This window comes from Dipodomys merriami, unplaced genomic scaffold (assembly GCF_024711535.1).
Source record: "Dipodomys merriami isolate MVZ:Mamm:240054 unplaced genomic scaffold, mDipMer1.0.p SCAF_31, whole genome shotgun sequence".
In the NCBI taxonomy this organism is placed as follows: Eukaryota; Metazoa; Chordata; class Mammalia; order Rodentia; family Heteromyidae; genus Dipodomys; species Dipodomys merriami.
Genome location: NW_027204604.1, coordinates 10,114,277 through 10,136,202, shown reverse-complemented (window position 1 = coordinate 10,136,202; position 21,926 = coordinate 10,114,277). Strand labels below are relative to the sequence as shown.

Sequence of the window (21,926 nt, the reverse complement as noted above, 5' to 3'; positions counted from 1 at the left end):
GAGAAGAGGGTGGCCTTAGGATCTGCAGGGAGAGAGAAGCCCTGAGCTCTCCTGGCTCCTCCTCTAGCATTTGTCTCCAATGTCATTCTGATTAAGTCTATTGCAGGTTTTCTTTTTCTTTTGCCAGTTTTTTAAGGTATTGAATTTTTTACCTCCTGTAAATTTGGGCTTAGCACCTCCAGAGCTTTCTTTGATCATTGGCCTGGACAGCATTTCCTGTGCAGCCTGGAAGCAAGTAGCACTGCTGCCCTCTGGTGGCCAGTTAGAAGAGCACAAAGGCACCTTGGGGGAACGGAGCTGCTGGCCTTTTCTCTGAGAGAGCAGCTTAGAAAATGAATATCCTGGATCAAGAAAATGTGGTATATATACACAATGGAATTCTATGCCTCCATCAGAAAGAATGACATCGCCCCATTTGTTAGGAAATGGAAAGACTTGGAAAAATTATATTAAGTGAAGTAAGCCAGGCCCAAAGAAACATAGGCCCCATGGTTTCCCTCATTTGGAATATCTAGTATATGTCTGAGTCAAGCAGAAAAGGTCAGATAAGTTGATGTTAGGGAAATGAACCCTAAGATATGTATTCAAATTTTTTTTTGTTTCATGCGATTGTTTCTAACACATTTATAAGATGATTTCTTTGTTGCTTTGTATGTCCCTCCCCCACAGTATAACCCCTGCTTTCACTGTATTTGATGTCGGTAGAATTTGTGGAGGGAAAGGGGAAAAACAAACCATTTAAATAGGGATACAGGTGGACCCATTGCAACAATGAGATGTAAAAGTCATTATGTCGAAAACGAACTTTACAACTTTGGTGCGGGGGGGGGGGATTCAGGGGGGGCAGGGGGAGGATGTGAAGGGATGGGAAAGGGAACAAAGGAGGAGGCTACAATGTACTCATTATAAGAAATGTACTCATTATCTTGCCCATGTAATTGTAACCCCTCTGTACAGTATGTTCACACACACAAAAAATGAATATTATTTCCTGGTGCCTGGCCTCCAGAAAGCTGGCCCTCAGCCCGAGGCCCTAGCTTTACTATTCCCTCTCCTGAAATGCTCTTCCTCCAGCTCTCTCAGGTGGCACCTGCTCTCAAGGCCAAAGGTCCCCTCCTCGGGGAAGCCCTTCTGGATGGACTACTTTGTGTAGAATAGCTTCCTCCCAGCCCGTCCCGGGGTCCCACTTTCACTTTGTGCGTGGCATTTGCCTGTTCCCTGGGAACACCTGCTCCCGTGCTGTGGCTTGCTCCAGGAGGCCAGGGCTGCTGTCCTGTTTGTCACAGGACCTCCGTGCAATGCATGTGGCAGGCACTTAAAGATACTTGCTGAAGGAAGAAACAAATGCATACCAGCAACAGCAACTGAGATATCAATGCAGCCTCTGGGCCCCCAAACCATACTCTGATATGCACAGGACACCGGTTGCCCCCATCTAACACAGACACACCCTTGGGATTGAGCTGTGGAGCCTTGAGCAAGGAGGAGAGCGAGCCCCTGACAGCTGGTCCTTGGGAGCAGAGGGGAGTCTCAGGCCTCTGCCAGCAGGGGAGGCAGCCCCAGGCCCTGGGTGGGGATCCCACACCCTTGCCCTTTGGCCTGGTTGCTGTCCAAAGCTGTGTTAGTGGATTTGGGGGTGTGCCGTGGGAAGGGTGGAGGAGGTCTGCATGTGAGGAGGTCATCGGTGGGCAGCAGGAGCCATCAAGTCTCCTGGGACTTCTCCAGGGCCCAGGTTTACCTGGGACATTCTAGGCTTCATCCAGGCCCCTGAGGGCCCGGCCCTGTCCTCTCCGCAGTCCCAGGCAAGGGCTGCTCTGATTCTGGGTTCAGCAATGGGCAAGAGCTGTGGCTGCAGAGCCTCTTGCTTACAAGCTGGACACAGGCAGGCAGCGGAGTAGGGGGTTTGAGCCTAGCAGGAGCAGGCTCTGGGCATCCTGAGCTCAAACTGGACATCAGCAGCACCTGCTCCTTGGCTGGCCTGGCGAGAGCTTGATGGAGTCCATGAGGTGGTTTTCTAGGATGCCTTGGTACTAAGGAGGGAAAGAAGAGTCAGTGATTGGGGCCGAGCACATTTCTCCTCCTCCTCCTCCTCCTCCTCCTCCTCCTCCTCCTCCTCCTCCTCCTCCTCCTCCTCCTCCTCCTCCTCCTCCTCCTCCTCCTCCTCCTCCTCCTCCTCCTCCTCCTCCTCCTCCTATCATCATCCTGGGATTAGAGCTCAGAGTCTCACGCTTGCTGGGCAGGCACTACCACTTCAGCTCCAGTTCACCTTTCCTTTCTTTCTTTCTTTCTTTCTTTCTTTCTTTCTTTCTTTCTTTCTTTCTTTCTTTCTTTCTTTCTTTCTTTCTTTCTTTCTTTCTTTCTTTCTTTCTCTTTCTTTCTTTCTTTCTTCCTTCCTTCCTTCCTTCCTTCCTTCCTTCCTTCCTTCCTTCTTTCCTTCCTTCCTTCCTTCCTTCCTCTCTCTCTCTCTCTCTTTCCTTTAGTTTTTTTTTTTCATGTAGGTTCTCCTGTTTTTGCTCAGACTAGCCTCAGACCACAATCCTCCTCCCTTTACCTCCTGAGTAGCTGGGACCACGAACATGTGCCACCAAGTCCAGCTTCCTTTGTTGAGTGGAGGTCTCCCTAACCTGTGACTAGATTAGACTGGGTCCTCAGTTCTCCTTCCCCAGGAGCTGGCATTCAGGTAGAAGCCATGGAGCTCAGCCCTTTGCTCTGCTTTAATGGCTTGGGCAGGCTTATCATCCTCTTTCATTTTCTATGGTACTGTTGAGAAACTGAGGCCCAGAGGAGGAAGCCACTGACTTCCTACCCTCCTCTTTCTCCTCTGTTCCCCTCCTCTTCTCAGAAGCTCAGAGCAGTTCAGTGGCCAGATTTGGAGGCCAGGCCTCCTGACCTGCAGCCAGATCTCACACATGCCATTCACCAGAAGGGAGAACTGAGGCCACGTGTTGATTCCGACAGAGACTATGATGACTCACTCTGTCGCTTCTGCTGGAGAGCTCTCCCTCCCCCCACCTTCCCTGTGCCTGGCTGACTCCACCCTCTTCTCTCTGGGAACCTGAAAGAGCCCCACAGCTCCTCATATACAACCTATTCTTTTGCCAAGAAAGGATGTTAACGAAAGAACAAGTATCCCATGTTGGGGTGGGGGGTGGGGGAGCTCACGCCTGTAATCCCAGCTGCTCAGGAGGCTGAGATTTGAGGGTCACAGCTTCAATCCCGTGGCCGGGGGGGGGGGGGGTGTCAGGAAAGTCCAGGAGACTGTTAACTCCCATGAACAAATGAGAAGTAGAGCTGTGGCTTAAGCTTTGAGCACAAAAAGCTCAGGAGTTCAAGCCCCAGGAGCTAGCACATATGCAAAAGAATAGCATTGGGAAAAGCCGGGTCCCTGTGGCTCACGCCTGTAATCCTAGCTACTCAGGAGGCTGAGAGCTGAGGATCACAGTTCAAAGCTAGCCCGGGCAGGAAAGTCCGTGAGACTCTTATCTCCAATAAAACACTAGAAAACCGGAAGTGGTGCTGTGGCTCAAGCGGTAGAGCGCTAGCCTTGAGCTGAAGAGCGCAGGGACAGCGCCCAGGCCCAGAGTTCAAGCCCCATGACTGACAAAAAAAAAAAAAAAAAATAGCATTGGAGCCCTGAACCTGCTTTGAGACAGCTTTCTGTTCCTGACCCCCTTTCCCCTCCCTCCCTCCTCCACAGGGCAGGTTGTGCCTCCGCTCCACCCTGTGGCCCCGCCCCCCCAAGTCCCACCTTGCCTTTACTAAGTCTTGTCTATTTGCAGTAGCTATGTTTCAACCACTCCTGCCATGCCCGCGGGTGCCAGGCACACAGGCCCCCTGCTGGCTGGGCTATCCCAGCTGGGGGCTCAGGCTGTCCCCCTTTCTGATTGGAGGAGTTCCTCCGCCTGGACAAATGCTTGGTCCCGTGGGGCTTCTGTCAGCCCATGGCTTCAGGGTGAGGCTCAGGTCTGCAGTTTTCAGATGCTCCCTAAAGGATCTTGGTAGCTAGTGGATGGGGGACCCCTAACTGCTTACCCTGAGCCCCTTTTGCCTCTGGATCTGGGGCACCAGCTGTCCTGAGCCCCCTTGCAATGAGTTCACTTAAGGTGAAAGATACTCCTGTCCCCCTCCACCACTCCTGTCCTCCCCACATCCCCACCGCTACCCCCATCTTCTGTTCTGCACACCCCCCGGCTGGAATCGTAACTCAGGGACCGCTCACCCTGGCCAGAGCCTGGGCTGCCAGCACCTCGAAGGCCTGCACCACGTTGATGTCGCTCTTGGCGCTGACTTCGAAGTAGGGCATGTCATTCTCCCTGCACCAGCCTCGGGCCACCTCCTGAGACACCTGAGTGGGTGGGGGGGAGAAGGGGTCACCGCTCCTGTGCCATGCGCGCGGCCACGCACCGGGGTCACCACTGCGCTCCCAGTGCGCATGCCCCCTCCAAACGCAGGTGCCAGTCAGCCCCCAGGGTGGCCTCGGAGAGGGGGGGCAAACTGTCAAGATGGGGTTACACCGTTCGCGTGCTCTTGGGGTTGGGTTGCTACTCGGATGCTGGGCTGGTAAAGGGAGGCTGCCCCTAGGCTGGCCCCCGCTTCTTCCTCTCCCTGCCCCAGGGATTCTAACAGACGAGGAGACTGTGAGCATCATGTCCTCACCATCTTCACTATCCTCCCCTCCACCGCCATCCTCACCTCTTTATCCCCAGCATTACCGCCCTTACCGCCTTCCTCAGCGCCATCCATCGCCCGTCACTACAGCCCTCACCACGCCACTCTTGCTTATTGAGCGCCGTCTACCTGTCTTCTACATTCTCAACAGGAATCTACGATATGCAGTATTTGGGCGGCACTGTTTCCCAGATGAGGGGCCTGAGCCTGGAGAAGCAAGCCCAGAGTATTCGGGGCTGAGCAGGATTCTAACACAAGGCAAGGCAGAATCAGACCTCACTGCACCTGCTGTCCTTCTAAGGCCTGAACCAGAACATTCTTCTTGCCATTGATGCCTTCAAGCCCTTCCAAAGCAGGGGGCCATACTGGACACTAGCCAGGAAGGGACTCCTACCCCATGCCTGTGCTGGCTGGGCAGACCCAGGCTCCGGAGGCCTGGGTCCCCTTGAGTGGTATTCCAGCGGGCCCAGGATGTCCACGGACTGTCCCCAGTCAGCGTGTCATTCACAACTCCTCTGGCGTCCACCACCACTGCCCTGGCACTGAGGCGGTTTGCAGCCTCGGACAAGGGGCTGAGGACCAGGGTTAGCTACACAGCCTGCGCTTTGGCCTCTACCTGGTCAGTCTCCCAGGTACTATGGCTGTGAGCAGAGGAGGGAGAATCCCCAAGCCTTGGTCTCAGGCTCTGGTCTCCAGCTCCTCTTGGAGCTTAGGGAGGAGGGACCCCAGCCCTGGCTCTGGATGCTGTCTCCTGTGGGACAGAGGTGCTCAAGAGCTGTTGAGCAATCAAGGGCCAACCTTCAATGTGCTAGAGAGGGGGAAAAATCCCTGGGTTGAAAAAAATTGTCCTCAAGGTACACTAGGTAAAAACTGGTCTATGTAACTTGTAGGTAGGGATGGAAGTGGGGAATTTGTTCTTCCCCCAGTAACAATCAATCAGATGAGCATTGGAAATGAACACACCTTACGACGTGATAGCATCTGAGGTGCTCAAAGGATTTTGTATCTTTCAAAGTATTTGAGGCCAAAGTCTTGACTTAGATTTTTCTTTTTTGTCGGTCGTGGGGCCTGAACTCTGAGACTGGGCGCTGTCCCTCAGCTCTTCAACTCAAGGCGAGTGCTCTACCACTTGAGCCACTTCCCCTTTTCTGGTGCTCTATTGAAGATAAAAGTCTCACAGCTTTTCCAGCCCTGGCTGGCTTTGAACTAGGATCCTCAGATCTCCAGCCTCCTGAGTAGCTAGGATGACAGGTATGAGCCATTGGTGCCTGGCTGGACTTAGATTTTTTTTTAATTTTTTTATTTTAACACCTCCTTCCTTCTTTATGTCTGGCCTCCTGCCCAGACCCTCACCTCCTCAGGTGCTGTGCACTTAAGGAGGCTCATGCTTGGAGTTCAGGAGTTGCCATAAACATTGCGGTGGAGTAAAATGGTATAAAGTGACTGCTTCTCCAGAGAACAGAGGATTCCTTGTGTTTTCTGCCCACCTCGCCTTCAGAGCTGGTGTGGGAAGAAAGCCACTGAAGATAGCTTTTCCATTTTCACCTATGCAGTGATGGTTTTATGACTTTTAGAATCACCTTATCTTTTATTTATGAAGCACAAAAGTTATTTATAAGTTAGGCTCTGGCAATATATTTGGGATGTGGCATTTGGGGATATGGGAGCCATGAAAAATTTACAAGTTGTAGCTTCCATGAATTTTCCCCTAGGGGTAATAATGAGCTATGAACACTTTTAGTTTTGTACATTCATTGGAGACCAAATGTTTAATAAAGTCAGGCTAGTTTGTATTATTTTACTTGTGATGCTTTTCTAACTAAATACATTAAAATGATTGATGATACAAGTTTAAAGTTAGCATGTTTAATACTAAGTGGTAAACCACTAAATCATCTCTAAAAATAGCAATCAAGTACCACAAATTATTATTACTTTTTTTTTTTTTGGGGTCTGGTCATGGGGCCTGAACGCTGGGCCTGGGCACTGTCCCTCAGCTCTTCAGCTCAAGGCTAGCACTCTACCACTTGAGCCACAGCGCCACTTCCAGCTTTTTTCTTTTTGCTTATGTGGTGCTGAGGAATCGAGCCCAGGGCCTCTGGCATGCAAGGCAAGCACTCTACCACTGAGCCACCTTCCCAGCCCCCCACAAATTGTTAAGAGTTGGTTGCTGGTGGCTCATTCCTATAATCCCAGCTGGTCAGAAGGCTTATATCTGAGGATCACGGTTTGAAGCTATAATGGGCAGGAAAGTCTCTGAGACCTTTATTTCTAACTAATCAGAAAGAAACTGGAACTGGAGATGTGGCTCAAGTGATACAACACCAGCCTTGAGCAAAAAAAAAAATCTAAGCAAGAATGCAAGGTCCTGCGTTTAAGCCCTAGGATCTACACACACACACACAGAATTGCTAAGAATAACATGATCTCAATTCTATGCTCTGTCACCACTTATTGGTAATAAATTGGAAATTCCTTCCTATGCACAAGGAGAATTTACATCCTTGGGAATAAATGCCACATAATGTATTTGCTAGAAAAACTGTTCTTAGTAATAAACTGGTATTTTCCACTATTACCTTCTGTACAAGTAGGAGGAATTCCTTTTAAAAAGTCACCAGCAAATTCTTTAAATCATTATGTGTGTGAATTGTGATAAAATATGCATCACACCTAATTCAGCATTTCAGCCATTTTTCAGCATATATTTCAGGAGCCTTAAGGAAATCGCAACCATCAGCACTGCTCAACCCCAGAATTTTCCCATCTTCCCAAATCTACAAATGTGTTTTGAAATACTTCTTTTCCCTGGGTGCTGGTGGCTCATGTCTGTAATTGTCTCCTTACTCAGGAGGTTGAGATCTAAGGATCACAGTTCAAAAGTAACCTCATACAGAAAAGTCAGTGAGACTCTTATATACAATTAACCAGCAAAAAGCCAGAAAGGGAGCTCTGTCTCAAGTGGTAGAACACCAACCTTGAGCAAAAACACTAAGGTTCAGTGTTCAGACCCTGAGTTCAAGCTCCAGTACTGGCACGCACGCGCGCACGTACACACACACACACACACACACACACACACACACACACACACACACACACACACAAAGTAAAGTAAATACTTGGTAGGAAAAGCTGCTGCACATTTCCAGCCTGTCCCTTAGGGATGACAAAAAGGAGGTTAACAATTTCATCATTTCCTTTCATCCCAAAGTAATCTCAGGAAATCCGTGTTGTGGTTTGGATCCCTCAGAGGAAGACACTGGTGCGGGACCAGAACAAGCATGGTGGATCATGGGTGGGGACCGAGCTCAGCTGGAGGGGCTGAAAGAGATGGCGCTCAGCCCCCTGGCTCTGTGCAGGCCAGATCCTGCCTCCAGGATCCACCTCCCACTTCCCTTCCCTTTCAGCCAGGGGCTGGTAGACTCCTAGCTGGGTCTGTGTCCCAGGAAAGGCATCTGGGAGCAGGTGCTTCCCAGTTCCCCGCTTGGCTTTGTCATCCTGAGTCTCCCAGGTCTCCCAGGTCCCTCTCTCTTCCCCCTACTTCCTCTTCTCCACTTCCCTGAGCTCATTTCCTTTTTGTTCAGCACAGCTTCCTGTCTGGATGGCTTCTGCCAGCCAACTCCCTCTAACCCCTTCTTCTGTGGACAAACCCCTCTCTGCCCTCACTCTCCAGAATCTCTTAGCCTCTCCTCTGGCTTTTCCTAGGATTGGTGGCTCTTCCTCTTCCACCTCTGTGAGGCGATCTCTCGACCCACCTGCCCTGGGGCGGGGAGGGGAGTAGGAAGGGGTTGCCTGGCACCTATGCTTCTGGCCATTCTTTTATTCTTCCCCTCTGCAAGTCAAGGCTGGCCCGCGGAGCTTTGATGGGCCCCCCTGCCCTGTCCATCCCCACCTGACCCTTAGCTGCCAAGTAACCCCCAACAGTGAACACTTGCAGTCCATCTTGGCGTCCTTCCACCCAACACACCACTGCCCACAGTGGCCTCAGAGCTCCCCCGGCCCCACAACCCCTACTTCAGCCTCTTCTTCTTAGGGCCAGAGGGGAACCTCTGCAAATCCTAAAGCTGGCCTTATTTCTGGGTCCACTATGTCCTCTCCTTTCCCCTCCCACAGGTCCCCATCCTGCCTTGCTTTCCAACTTCCAACATCTAGCCCCATCCTCCCCTTCCCCTCTCTCAATTTCAAGGCTCCCCAGAGCCCTCCCAGATCTGGCCTTTGACTTCTCTGGCTTAGAAAATACCACCCTTGCAAGTCCTTTGTTCCTGGCAAATACCTCACCCAGGGCTCCTTCAGGAGAACACACCACAGATCCACCTCAAGTTCACAGTCTCCTCCATCAGCTGATCGCTTATGTCATTCATCTCCATCCCTCTCTTCATTAAGCTCCACCTGTTCTACCTGAGGAGTAGCTGCCCTAGTTACTCCTTCAACCTTCTACTTGGTTCCCTGCTCTCACCAGAATATGAGCTTTGCCCTTCACCAAGAAGAGCCAGACTCTCAGCCTTGAAGCCCTCAACTTCCCGTCCCACAGCCCATGGCTGAAGTGGACGGTGGCATGGTGGTGCTGTAGGTTAACAGATTTCAGACGTAAAGTGGGTTGGGGGACAGATGGCCCTGGGACCACACACATTTTCTAATGGCTCATGAGTAAGAGTCAAGAGTGTCTTAGATGGTACCCAAGCCTAGGGCACAGGCAGGAAGAGGAGGGTTAGCAAGGATCTCTTTGGAGAAAGTTGGGTTGTGGGTATAATTACACTCAGTCCTCACTAGGGGGTCGGGAAAAGCAAGTCTCACTTCTAGTCAAAAGATGACGGTGGATGGTCATTAACATTTTGGCCTTAGAGTCTGGTGACGTGGTAGCCAGCACCTAACCTGCACCTGACGGAGCCCAGGCAAAAATGGCAGGGGATGGGGGGGGCAGAGATACCAACTCTCTATGGCAGAGCCAGGGTGCATGAGCCAGCTCCCGGCGGCAGAGCTGGGCTGTATGGGAGCTGTGGATTCCACCGAGGACAGCCAGGCTGGGGCTGCTTGAGATGAGGAAAACACAAGGCCCTTGGAAGGGACAGGGCAATGTTCCCCAATCGAGTATCTATATGAGTGACCAGAGGAGAGCCTGCCACACCTGCCACGCCCAGAGAACGCAGCACTACTGGAGGCCAATGCCAGCTGATGAAGAACAGTCCTGCTGGCCTACCACTTCCCCTTCTTCCTGCTCAGCTCACACAGGATCTGACCCAGAGCTCCTGGCTCAGGTGAGGGGGTGAGGAGCAAGAAGGAAGGCTAGCATGAGGTTCTCCCAGGTGGCTGGTCCCCATCGGGGGGGTAGGGGGGGAGGAGGGGAGGCAGCTTGTGTTTGAATGACGTTGGCATTTTGGCTGTTATTTGAGCCTGGAGATGGGTACATTGAGAATCAACATTGATTCTACTCCTCCCCCTTCCTCCCCGCAACCCACAGCTCAAGTGGTCTAGTTGGGGTTTCCACCATGGACCTCTCTGAAATTTCCAAAGCCTGCTGGTCCTCTCCAGCGGCACCCCCAAACCAAATGTGCGTTCCTCCACGCAGGTACCTTTCCTCTCAGCAGGTGGGTGCATACTGGAAGCACCCCTCCCCCCTCTTTCCTTCCCCTCCCCCCCACGTGCATCAACATACATCCTGACATCATGTCTCAGTTCTCCTATCGCTCCTCTCACATCTGAACCCTTGTAAAACCAGAATTCAAACACTACGATTCAGTCCTTGTTACTTCTGTGAAATACAAGAGAGAACTTGGTTCAAACAGCTCTTTCGGGTGGCACTGAGGCTTGGTTTGGCACAGAGCATCTTTACCTCCTTTCTCAGCAGGAAGCAAAGATGGAAAGAATGCTCCCCTCAACGGCCCTGCGAAGGTCTAGGTCAACGCCGACCTGCGGGCTGCTGTGGTCATGGAGGAGACCGGCGTCACGTGGTTAACCCACGACCCTGACACGTGTAAGCTAGCGAAAGGTTGTTACCTTCTTAGAAAACATATGGGTCTCAGAATTCATGATGGCCAATCCCTTCTTGACTGCACACAATACTGTTCTAAAATTAATACCAATTTCTGATTCCTGCCTCCCACTGATGCCTTAATAGCCCTTCCCCGTTGACTTTCAGTTCTCAGCCCTTATCGGGCTCTGCTTCAGCCTGGAACTCACTTTTCTTAGGTGATCCTATATTGTTGATTTGGGTAGATAGCCCTTTGTGTATCCCCACATTTCCAATGTACATCTCTACCATCACTTTTACCATACCATTGTCTCTTAAAGTATCTATATTCACTATTAGACTGGAATTCTGGTGTGTGTGTGTGTGCCAGTCCCAGGGCTTGGACTCAGCGTCTGGGCACTGTCCCTGAGCTTTTTTGCTCAAGACTAACACTCTACCACTTAACCCATACTTCCACATCTGGCTTTTTGGTAGTTAATTGGAGATAAGCGACTCACAGATGTTCTTACTTGGGTTGGCTTTGAACTGCGATCCTCAGATCTCAGCCTGCTGAGTATTTAGGATTACAGGGCATGAGCCACTGGCACCAGGCTAGGCTGGAATTCTTGAAGTAAAGACTATGTCAGATTCAGTTCTGTTTATGTGGAAACTAACACAGCACGAGACACACAGCAGGTAATGGTATCAAGTTTGTGAATGAATAAATGAACAGTACCTTCCTGTCGGCCAGATCGATTTTGTTCCCCAGCACCACCATGGGGTAAGACAGCTCCGTGGGGACAATCTTGGCTAGAACATCACCCCGCCAGATATCCAGGGCTTCAAAGGACTCCAGGTCAGTGACATCAAACGCCAGAATGCAGCCATCAGAACCTTTGTAGAATGTGGACACCATGGAACGGAACCGTTCCTGACCACCGGTGTCCCAGATCTAGAGGGGGAAAAACAGCCAGCCCATGGAGCTGTGAGGACTGCCCGGAGAGAGGTGCAGGCAGGTCACGTGATACGGAGTCTCCCTTCTGTGGGTAGAGAAAGCCCTGGCCTAGATGCATATGGGCTTTCTCTCCACCTGCAAGCAGTAGAACCTAATATCCTGCAAGTGCCTTCACCTCTCCCACCTCCCCCACCCCCCTGTCCCCTACTCCCGTCCTGGGACTTGAACTCAGGGCCTGGGTGCTCTCCTTGAGTTTCTTTCACTCAAGACTAGTGCTCTACCACCTGAGCCACAGCACCACTTCCAGCTTTTTTTGGAGATAAGAGTCTTGTGGACTTTTCTGGGTAGGCTGGCTTTGCACCGCAATCCTCAGATCTCAGCCTTCTGAGCAGTGAGGATTTGAGGCATGAGCTCCAGCACCTGGCTGTGTCTTCACTTCTGAATTCTCATTTTCCTTTGGAGTTATCGAAGTGGGGGTTCTCATGCCCACAGGGCAGACCTGGAAGCTTGGGCTTTGGGAGTGATTTGTCCCAAAGTGCTGCCAGGTCTTCTGGGAGGGGGCAGAATTCAGTCTCCTAACTCCAGAATGAGTAATCTTTCTTCTAGATCAGACCCTAACACATTTGTTTTTCTGCAAAGAACCAGATGATAAACACATTTGACTAAACAGGCCATAGTTAAGTCAGTGGGTGTGGCTATATCCCAAAGACCAGGTTTGGCTCATGAGTTGAAGGTCACTGTTTCCTGTGCTAGACCCCTCTACATCCCAGGGCATTTTGCTATGTAAGGTGGGCTGTCCAGGGAGAATGGATCATTGTCAAGTGTGTTTAGGTTAAATTAGTCTGGCTCACCTGGAGCTTCAAGGTTGTGTCGTTCAGTGTGATGGTCTTGGAGAGGATGCTGGCGCCCAGCGTGGTCTGATATTCCTCATAGAACATCTTGTGCACATATTGGTGAAGGAGGGAGGTCTTCCCTACCCTGAGAAAAGCCCCAGCCAGGAGGTAAGCTCACATGTCAAACACACACGTGGACCCATACCATGCTGAGTTGGCAAGCCCACCTTTGAACTGCTGTCTGTCTTTGTGATTCTGACTTTCTAGCATCAGTGGTCCAGGGACCACACATGGAGAAGCAAGGGTCTAGGAGATGGTTTCTGGAAGCAGAAACCAATCAGACTGAGCAGAGAAGTTTAGAGAGGGCTGACTTGCCGAGCAATGCTTAGTGCCTTCCTGGGTATGCAGTTAGGAGGGCACCAGGGACGGAAGGGCTCATGCAGCAAGTTACTGCCAAGCTGGGACATGCTTGTTTTTCTCCCAACCAAGCTTTGTCCTGGAGCAGGGATGCACTTTCTAGCGGGGTAGGGAGCGGGATGGCGGCCCAAGGGGATGTTCTTTGGTTCCTCCCTGGCTCAGAACTGGGGATGGTAAGTAAGAGCTCCACACCCGAGCTGAGCGTGACTTACCCAAGTGCTCCAACAATAATGAGTTTCAAGTCCACTTTCTTCCGGGGATTCATGAAGAAGGAGCTTCGGAGCCTGTAGAGAAACAGAGGACATTGCCACTCCGGCCGTGGTCACTGAGGCCGGCCCTTCTCAATACATAGGTCTCTGCTCTAGGCCCAGGACCCAGGTGGAGCTTTCTCAGAAAGAACCCCCCGATCCAGCAATCTTTTTATTCCCTCCTTTTTCTTCCCTTGGTGATCTCCTCAAGGCTGGAAGGCCTGCGATCCCAAAGGACAGGCAAATCACTCACCCTTTGCTCTTAGCCCTGCTCTGGGACACAGTCTGGAGCACCAAGAAGGCAGGGCGAGATGGAGCAGGGGCCTGCAGACAGTCCAGGCTGGAGCCAGGGGTGGAGGGCCGGGCAGGAAGAGGCAGGATAACGGCTGGAGACTGTGCCCTCCCCCCGGCTGAGGTGTGGATACAACTGCAGAATCAAAAGTCTCTTCTCTGCTGCAGCTGCGGGGAAGGGGATGGGTTGGTGTTTCTAGAAAGCTACTTGGCAGCCAGTGCTGAGAATCTTAAAAATGTTCCTGGCTTCTGCTTCTAGGAATTTGTTCTAAGAAGATAATACTAATCGAGAACAAAGAGTCTGGTTCAAGAACATTCTTTACAGTATTGCTTGTAGACATGTGTCAGTAAAGAAGGGGTTAAGTCATGGCACACAATGAATGAAGCAGCCATTACAACGTCCTAGCTGGATGTCTGAGACTCACGCCTGTATCTTAGCTACTCAGGACACTGAGATCTGAGGACCGTGGTTCAAAGCCAGCATAGGCAAGAAAGTCTATGAGAGTCTTATTTCCAATTAACCACCAGAAAGCTGGAAGTAGAGTTGTGGCACAAGTGGTAGAGCAACTAGCCTTGAGCACAAAAGCTCAGGGATAGGCTCTGAGTTCAAACGCCAGCATCAACACCCTAAAAACTTATAAAAGAGGTCCTAGCAGAAGATGCTAAACTATATGTTCAATATCACCCCAAGTACTGAAATATAAACTGATATTAAAATTGGACTCCTGAGGGATTGGAAGCCTGGCTCAGGTGGTACAGCTCTAGCTGACGAGCAAAAGCATCAGATACCTGGTTTGAGTCTTGGTCTCGGATAAAAAAAAAATTGAACTCCTGAAAACTGTGTGGGATTGGAACCCAGAACCAGGGGAATGCCAGGCAAGCACTTTACCACGAAGCCACCCCCCTAGCCCCTAGCAAATCATTTTGAAATATAGAAGGCATGAGTTAGGTGATGGCTGGATTCAAGTGAAGACCTTTCATAGTGCATCACTGTACACAGTTCCCACTTCTCACGCGAGAACATGTTGATCTGATACCAGAAAGAGAGTGTGAGAAAAACTGAAGTGAATAGGATCCCACTGCAGAGAGGTGAGGGAGGAAGGCACAGGGCTGGGGGCACCAGGGACCGTGTCCACTGCCCAAGAGGTGATGGTGAAAATGTGGGAGGGGGGCTGAAGCAATGTTTGGGGCGAAATGTCTCAAAGAGGGAATGAAGTAAACCATCTTAGAATGAAGAATGGAGAAAGTGGTTTTGTTTTGCTTCAGGGGAGAATGAGGAAGGAAAGGGATTAGAGGAAGAAAGATGAAGAAGGGACGTGGGTACTCTACACCATTCATTAATTCACTCATTAGGAAACATTTCCTCTAAACTGATAGAAGAAAGGCACTGAAGGTAGGAACTGGGGTTGGCATGTCATAGTCATGTTACCACCCACAGGGTAAGCAGCCCCTGGAGAGTGTGGGGCTCTAAGCATGGATGATGATTTGGGAAGATGGCAGGGCACAATGGACAGCTGTTTCCTGGAGTGTGTTATCTTTGTTTTGTAAACCTGTCCAAGATGTAATGTACTTACAAAGTGATTTGTTGAAGCGAAACAAACAAAACCCCCTATAAGCTTTTACTGAGCCAGCACCACGGGCAGGTAGGAAGAAGTAGAGAAGGAATCACCATTGAAAAGCGCTGTCAGTAAGAGAGCTGCAGGTGCTCCTCAGAGCTGCACTGGGTTCTCCTTAGAGCTCATGGTCTGAGCCACAGCCCTGTGAAATGGACCCAACCAAGGCTCAGACAGATGAGTCACTTGTACCTCACCCAGGGCCACACCATGGTGAACAGATCGGCCAGGGATGAATGGCAGGGCAGAGAAGGCTCTGTTGGGCCCTGGTGAGTTGGAAACCGTGCAATCCATATGCACAAGAATCTGGGGCACACACAGGACCCAGTTTTGGTGACCTCAGCGAAGCCCCGAGATCTGGAGGAGGTGGAGGCCGGCAGCCACTGCAAGTGGGGGGTAGGTGTGTGTGTGTGGGGGAAGGGACTGTGAGCAGGAGCTGTGTGTGAGGAACTGGCCGGGATGCAGACTCCCCACATCGCTCCATGTGCAGGCTGGGATATGACTATGGACCCCCGGATGATAAGCAAATACTGATTTTCCTAATGCTGTGCCCAGAGCTTTGGAATAGACAAATGGACCACACACACACACACACACACACACACACACACACACACACACACACACACACACACACACAGAGGCAGCTGTGAGGGAAAATGAATTAGTAGGTTGCTACGACATATTCAGCACCTAAGACATAGCAAGGAGACATTTTACTAGCACTAATGGAGGGCTGAAGAAACACTAGCTATTTCATCACACACAAGACAGCATTTAGGTGTACTGCTATTAGGATGTCTATTTTATGGTCAAAGAAATAAGTGTCTGCAGAAGTTAAGCATTCATCCCTAATATCATAAAGACGATGGGAGTTAGAGTCTGGATTGGGAGCCAGGACTTGCTAGGCAGGCACTGTACCACTTGAGTCATGTCCCCAGCCTTTATTTTTTCAGGTCAGGTCTTATTTTTCTCCCTAGGCTGGACTTGGATCTTGATGTTCCTATGTACCTCCCTTTTACAGCCACATACTTCCCCCCCCCCCCCCCAGCAGCTGGGATGACAGCTGCTGACGTTGGATGTTACTTAACTTCAGTGAGTCTGTTCCACTCCGGAGTGAAACCGGCCTCACTCATGTCTGTGGTTTGCTGTGCAGGCAGCACGTGTCACAGTCTTGTAACGCCACAGGCCCCAAAGCTAGGAACGATCCAGATAAGTGCAAAACAACTGGAGAGGGAGAGGGGCGTAGGGGCCAGAGGCTGGGTCTGTGGTGCTGGCCTTTTGCTACAGTGTAAAGGCATTGCCCAGGCTGAATTCCAGCAGCCAGAGAGGAGCCTAGGTAACTCCTGGAAGGTTCTAGAAAGTGAAGGAATCCACTCTCCCACCCTGGGTCACCACTCATGGAATACAGAGCCAGATACCCCACCCGGCTCCACCCTCCTGCTAGGGGTGGATTTCTCCTGGGGGCCACACAACAAGGTCTGCTGGTCCCCAAAACTTGCCCCAGTCATGTTAAGCTCCCCTCTACCTCTTCCACCTCCCTCTCCCTGTCCCCCACGTGTTCCGCCCCTGCACACCCCGCTCACCCCAGGACAGGCATTTGTGGGAGGGCCACTGTTTAAAAATAGCCCCGTCCTTGAATTCAGGATCATCAGCCTCCAGATAGCGGCCAGGACTGAGTGCGTGGGATGGGGTGGTGGTTTGGGGGCAGACGCTGGCAGATTGCAGAGGAGCTGTGGCAGAGGTCCCCTGTGTCCTCCCTGCTCGGCTTGGCTGGTGGCTTGGCTGTCCTTCCCCGCCTCTTCCCACTCTCCCCACCCCCGCCCCCAACTCCCGCTGACTCACTTGCTTCAAAGCTAATCACCCCCTTAGAGGCCGGCTGAGTCCTCTCCACTGTGAAGTGACAGTGAACAGCAGGCATGGAGCACAGGTCCTGCCTGCATCAGCCCAGACCCCCAGAGCCACACCAAGTAGAAAGCGCTTTCCACAGCAGGAGAACACCTGGTCTACCCAGCTTCCCTGGGTGCACCCACCTCCACACTGGGAGCCTAGGCCCTGCCTGCCGGCTGCTGCTGTAGCATTAGCGGCTCTGACCTTGCCCAGCTGGTTGCCATGTGCTTGGACCTGCGGTGAGCCTACATACAAGAACTCAGCCCTCACTTTTCCATATCTGTTCCTTCTCTCCACCCACCTCTGGCCCCAGCTGGGCCCAGGTAGGTACATGAGGTGCCATGAAGGCTGGCAGGGAGCTGAGCAGGGGCAGCTGAGAATTCTGCAGCAGCCACAGCCCCCTGCCCCCAACACACACCTCCCCAGCCTCTCCTCACTGCATACATTGGGAAATGGCAACGTTGTTCACCCTGGAGTAAAGTTTGGGTGGAACACGACAAAGAGTATAAACAAAACTCTGTTGCCTGTCTGATCACTGTCAGCTCTGCCTTCCCTGCCCAAACCTGGCAGGTCCAGACCTGCTTCCCCTGGAAGGGCACCACAATACTGGCTTCAGAAGGCCCAGCATTCTGACTCTTTAAGTTCTTTGAGGGTATCATTTCTGACTCCCCAAGAGGCTTGTGCCGAGGAGAGTGCCTCCAATGATCAGTACCCTTCTCCCCCCCAAACAGCCTGGCTCTGGAGGGGGCATCTATCCATCATCCATCCAGCCACCTTTCCTTCCTTCCTTCCATTCATCTATCTATCTATCTATCTATCTATCTATCTATCTATCTATCTATCTATCTATCTATCTATCTCTATCATTCATCCATCTATCCATATCCATCCATGCACCTATCATTCATTTATCAAATCAACCACACATCGTCCATCCATTTATCTATTGTCTATGCATCCATTCATCATCTGTCCATTGCTCATCAACCATCCATCCATTTATCCATCCATCCACCCATCCATCCACCAACGATTAAGAATCCATACTCCATCCAGGCATCCAGCACATATACTAGATGCCAACAATGTGCCAGCACAATGTAGATCGGAATCTGCATATATTACTACCTCCATGGGACTTTTGTGCTGGGGGATTCATCAGTGGGCCCCAGGAAAAGATTTCTATTAAAACCAAATGACTAACAATTATGCATTTTACAAAACATCATTATAGCTCAGTGCATTCCTGAGGCAAAAACCTAGTTAGTGGCAGGCAGGCTGAGACTAGAGCCGAGATCTGTCCAACTCTATTCACTGGTTCTCCTGGTGCTGCAGCTTGTTGCCAGGAAACATAGTTATGATTTAGGAAGAGGGAGGGGTCGTTTTCTGCTCCAGGAAATGAACATCTTTTCCTGATAAGGCCCTTTTGTCCCTCCAGCCCCATGCCCTTGCCCATAGGGCTGCAGTACTCAGTCCTCCAGGAGGGCTTCGGTTTCTGACGGGCCCTGCGGGTTTGGCACAGCAGCACGCTCCTACTGGCTGTAGCCCTGCCTTGCCTGGCACTGGCGGCCCTTAAGGATCCCCCTGTGGGGGCCCTAGCTCCTGGGCAAGTGAGGAAGTCCTTCCTCCCTTGCCAATGTGCCCAGAGAGTTTCTGCAGCATGGAGTTTGGGGCTAAAGCCTGCAGCTGCTAGATTCCAAGCCTCCACCTCGCACCCCCTGCCTCCACTCCTCCCCACAAACCCCACATAGTTCTGGGGCAGAGGGCTCAGGTCACTTACAGAGGTGCTGGGCAGCGCCTGGCTCCAGGACCTGCAGGAGCTGGCTCGGGACCTGGACTTCTCTTGTCTTCTTGGAGCGACCGTTTCACCAGGCCAGACTTTGTGGAGAGGCCACTTCCCTCTGCTTTCTCTCCACTCCCGTGGTGCACAGACTTGGGAAAATTGCAAAAGAGGCTGGGCAGGGTGACCTCAGCTGTGTGGGTGGAGGAGGTGGGGAGAAATGGGAAAGCCAGGCCCCCAGCTGCCTGCACTTGGGGCTCCTTGAGAATGCGTTTGGAGGGATTCTGGTCCCTGGGGATGGGGGAATGGAACACCTCAGGGTGGGGGTGGGGGACTTGTGGTCCCAGGGCCTGTGGGGCTGATATGCTCTGTTTATGGGTTCCCTAAGGAACCCCTGGCTGGTTTTAGAAACTTCTATCATTGCTGCTGGAAGCAACCCAATATAGGGACCTGTGGATCTGTAGGTTCTCATAAGCGAGGGTTGTGGATTTGATCTGGAGGAAAGAGGGCCTGTTCCTACTCCTTACCCTCACCTCACTCACACACACACACACACACACACACACACACACACACACACACACACACAGCATGTACACCCCCACGCCATAACACACACATACGCCACACCCTCCACACAATACACATACACCACATACATCCCAAACCCCAATACCAATACACCACATATTCCCAACCCACCCCAGGCAGTAAACAGACACCACACACTCACAACAACAACACACACGCACACACTCATCGTGCACACATATCACACGCATAAACCCACATCACACCGTACCAGGCTTGTAGATATGTGACGTGTCCTGCACCTCCCAGGTGAGGGTGTGTGTCCTGCCTGGAAGACAGTGGAGACAGCTGTCATTTAAATGCTGCTTACACGCCATGATGTGGCCGGTCTTACAAAGGCCTGGAACCGCACCTAGGATTGCTATGATCACCAGCTGAAAGGGGAACACGACAAATTTAGACATGGCTGCCAGATGTGGTCACAACTCTCAAGGGATCCCCTCAGATGGGGTTTTTGTCTCCTGGCCAGTCCATTCCATTTTTAATAATCCCCCCCATCATAAAGTTCTTCCTTGGGCTCAGGAGCACCTGGGAAGATGCCTTGCTGCTGCTGTCTCTGTCCTCAGAGTGCAGAACCTCGAATCCCACACATGGACACTCACAGTGCCAGGTATGGGCCCTGCTAAGGAATTTTTGGTGGAACAGACGTTGAAATTCCTTTCTTTCTCTCTCTCCCTCCTTCCTTCCTTCCTTGCTTCCTTCTTTCCTTCCTTCCTTCCTTCCTTCCTTCCTTCCTTCCTTCCTTCCTTCCTTCCTTCCTTCCTTCTTTTTTGGGTATTAACTAGCAGGCATGCCTATAGGGAAGATGTAATGATTTCCATTATGGAAGGAAAGTTCCAGAGACTGTTTACCCAAAACCTTCTATTTTAAGGGTGGACACCACCCTCAGGACAAACACAAATTCCTGAGCAGTGATTTGTTCTTAAACTGTTGTCCTTTAGAAACCCCTTTAGAAGCCAGTGCCATGCTTGTAATCCTGGCTACTCTGGAGGCTGAGATCAGGACAATGGAAGTTCAAAGCCAGCACCAAATCCACAAGACCCTCGATTCCACAGAAAAAGCTAGATACGGTGGCATGAGCCTATGAACCCACTATGATGGGAAGTGGAAATAAGAGGACAATGGTCCAGGCCTGAGCAGAAAATGAGACTAGTTCAAAAATAACCAGACCAAAAAAGAGTGGTGTGTGTGGCTCAAATGATAAAGCGCTTGCCTAGACCGTGTGTAGTCAAGGTTTTGTTTTTTTGAGACACAGAGAGAGAGAGCCCTTAAGAGAGGTATAGTGACACACCCCAGCGACTTCCAATTCCATGTGTGAGTGCTTTGGGGCCTGGGGAGTGAGCTGTGGCTGCTTTTCACTGGGGAGGGGTGGGGAGGGGCAGAAACCAAGCACAGGTCTTTTAGGGAACTCTCCCAACACCTTGGGAAGCTCAGCCACCAGCCACAGCCAGGTCCAGTCCCCACTTCCTCCAACCACAGGGGATCAAAGTCAGCAACTTCCCTTCCCTCCTCTAACACACAAGCAGCAGGTACATGGGGGGGGAGGTGACAGCCCCTACCCTGGGGGTGGGGGAGGACACAGATGCCTCTTCCCCTCCCCCCAACAACCTGAATAGGTCTGACTCTTTGGGGGATACAGTGAAAATAATAACACATGGAACAAATAAAGCCATGTATGGAGAGGGACTTAAAGGAGGAAAACATTAGTTCTTTTTGGGGAGGGGGGCGACAAAGTGGGCTTTGGAGGAAGAAGGAAGTTGAACTGAAGTTCTGACCTTCAGCAGCAGAAATGCCCTTGGAGGAGGCAGTAGCTCCCATTGGTGTTGGGCAGAGGAGAGCAGGAAGGGCTCCACTTCCAGACCTGGCTGTCCACCTTCAAGGGCAAACCTGGGATGGAGAGTTGCATTTTGTTTCTAGCACTGTGTTGAACCTGTCTTCATTGTCAACTTTTTATTTTTAATTTTTAAATATTTATTTATCTATTTTTTATCTGTTGTGGGTCTTGAACTCTGGACCTGGGCACTGTCGCTGAACCCTTCAGCTCAAGGCTAGCACTCCACCACTTGAGCCATAACACCACTTCTGGTTTTCTGGTGGTCTCTGGTTCATTGGAGATAAGAGTCTCACGGACATTCCTGACTGGGCTAGCTTTGAACTGTGATCCTTAGATCTCAGCCTCCTGAGTAGCTAGAATTACAGGCATGAGCCCTGGCACCCGGCTGCCTTGTCACCTTAATGCTCCTGGAGGGTGCAAACAGGGCGGAAGAGTTTCTGAGAACAAAGCATGCAAATGGGAAAATGGGGAGGACTCAGTTTTTTCAGATGGTCCTGACGTGTGTGTATGTGTGTGTGTGTGTGTGTGTGTGTGTGTGTGTGTGTGTGTGTGTGTAAACTGAGGCCAGACCATAGAGAATCTGGGAAGTCCTATTGTCTGGGACGTCCTTGTTGTAAATGCAGGAAGTGAGGACAAGGGATAACTGGGATATGAGCCAGATTTTAGAGATGTTCATTAACCAGGTATGGGTATGCTGGGGGGAGGGAAGAGGGGGAGGTCAGATCAGGGCATGAGTCAAGATGCAGGAGCAAAAATCCAGGGGAGAGCCCTGCCCAGGGCAATGAGGACAATGGGGACAAGGGACCAGGCTGCAAAGCTATTGTGAGGACCAGTGAGTCAACACCCTGTTTGGTCA

General features: G+C 51.2%; 1 protein-coding gene across 2 annotated transcripts; it reads right to left on the bottom strand.

The window, feature by feature from the left end:
- Positions 1-824: 824 nt before the first annotated feature.
- Positions 825-18,785, bottom strand: Rab7b (RAB7B, member RAS oncogene family). 2 transcript variants are annotated; one of them, XM_070041653.1, is made up of 7 exons: positions 18,646-18,785; positions 13,325-13,530; positions 13,036-13,107; positions 12,425-12,551; positions 11,355-11,570; positions 4,220-4,345; positions 825-2,030 (listed from the first exon to the last, which is right to left on the bottom strand). In XM_070041653.1, the coding sequence occupies exons 3-7, from the start codon at positions 13,086-13,088 to the stop codon at positions 1,953-1,955; spliced, it is 600 nt and encodes a 199-aa protein (XP_069897754.1). In that variant the 5' UTR covers positions 13,089-13,107; positions 13,325-13,530; positions 18,646-18,785; the 3' UTR covers positions 825-1,952. The 2 variants fall into 2 exon arrangements, with proteins under 2 accessions (XP_069897754.1, XP_069897755.1); XM_070041654.1 differs by lacking the exon at positions 13,325-13,530.
- Between the last annotated feature and the right edge of the window lie 3,141 nt (positions 18,786-21,926).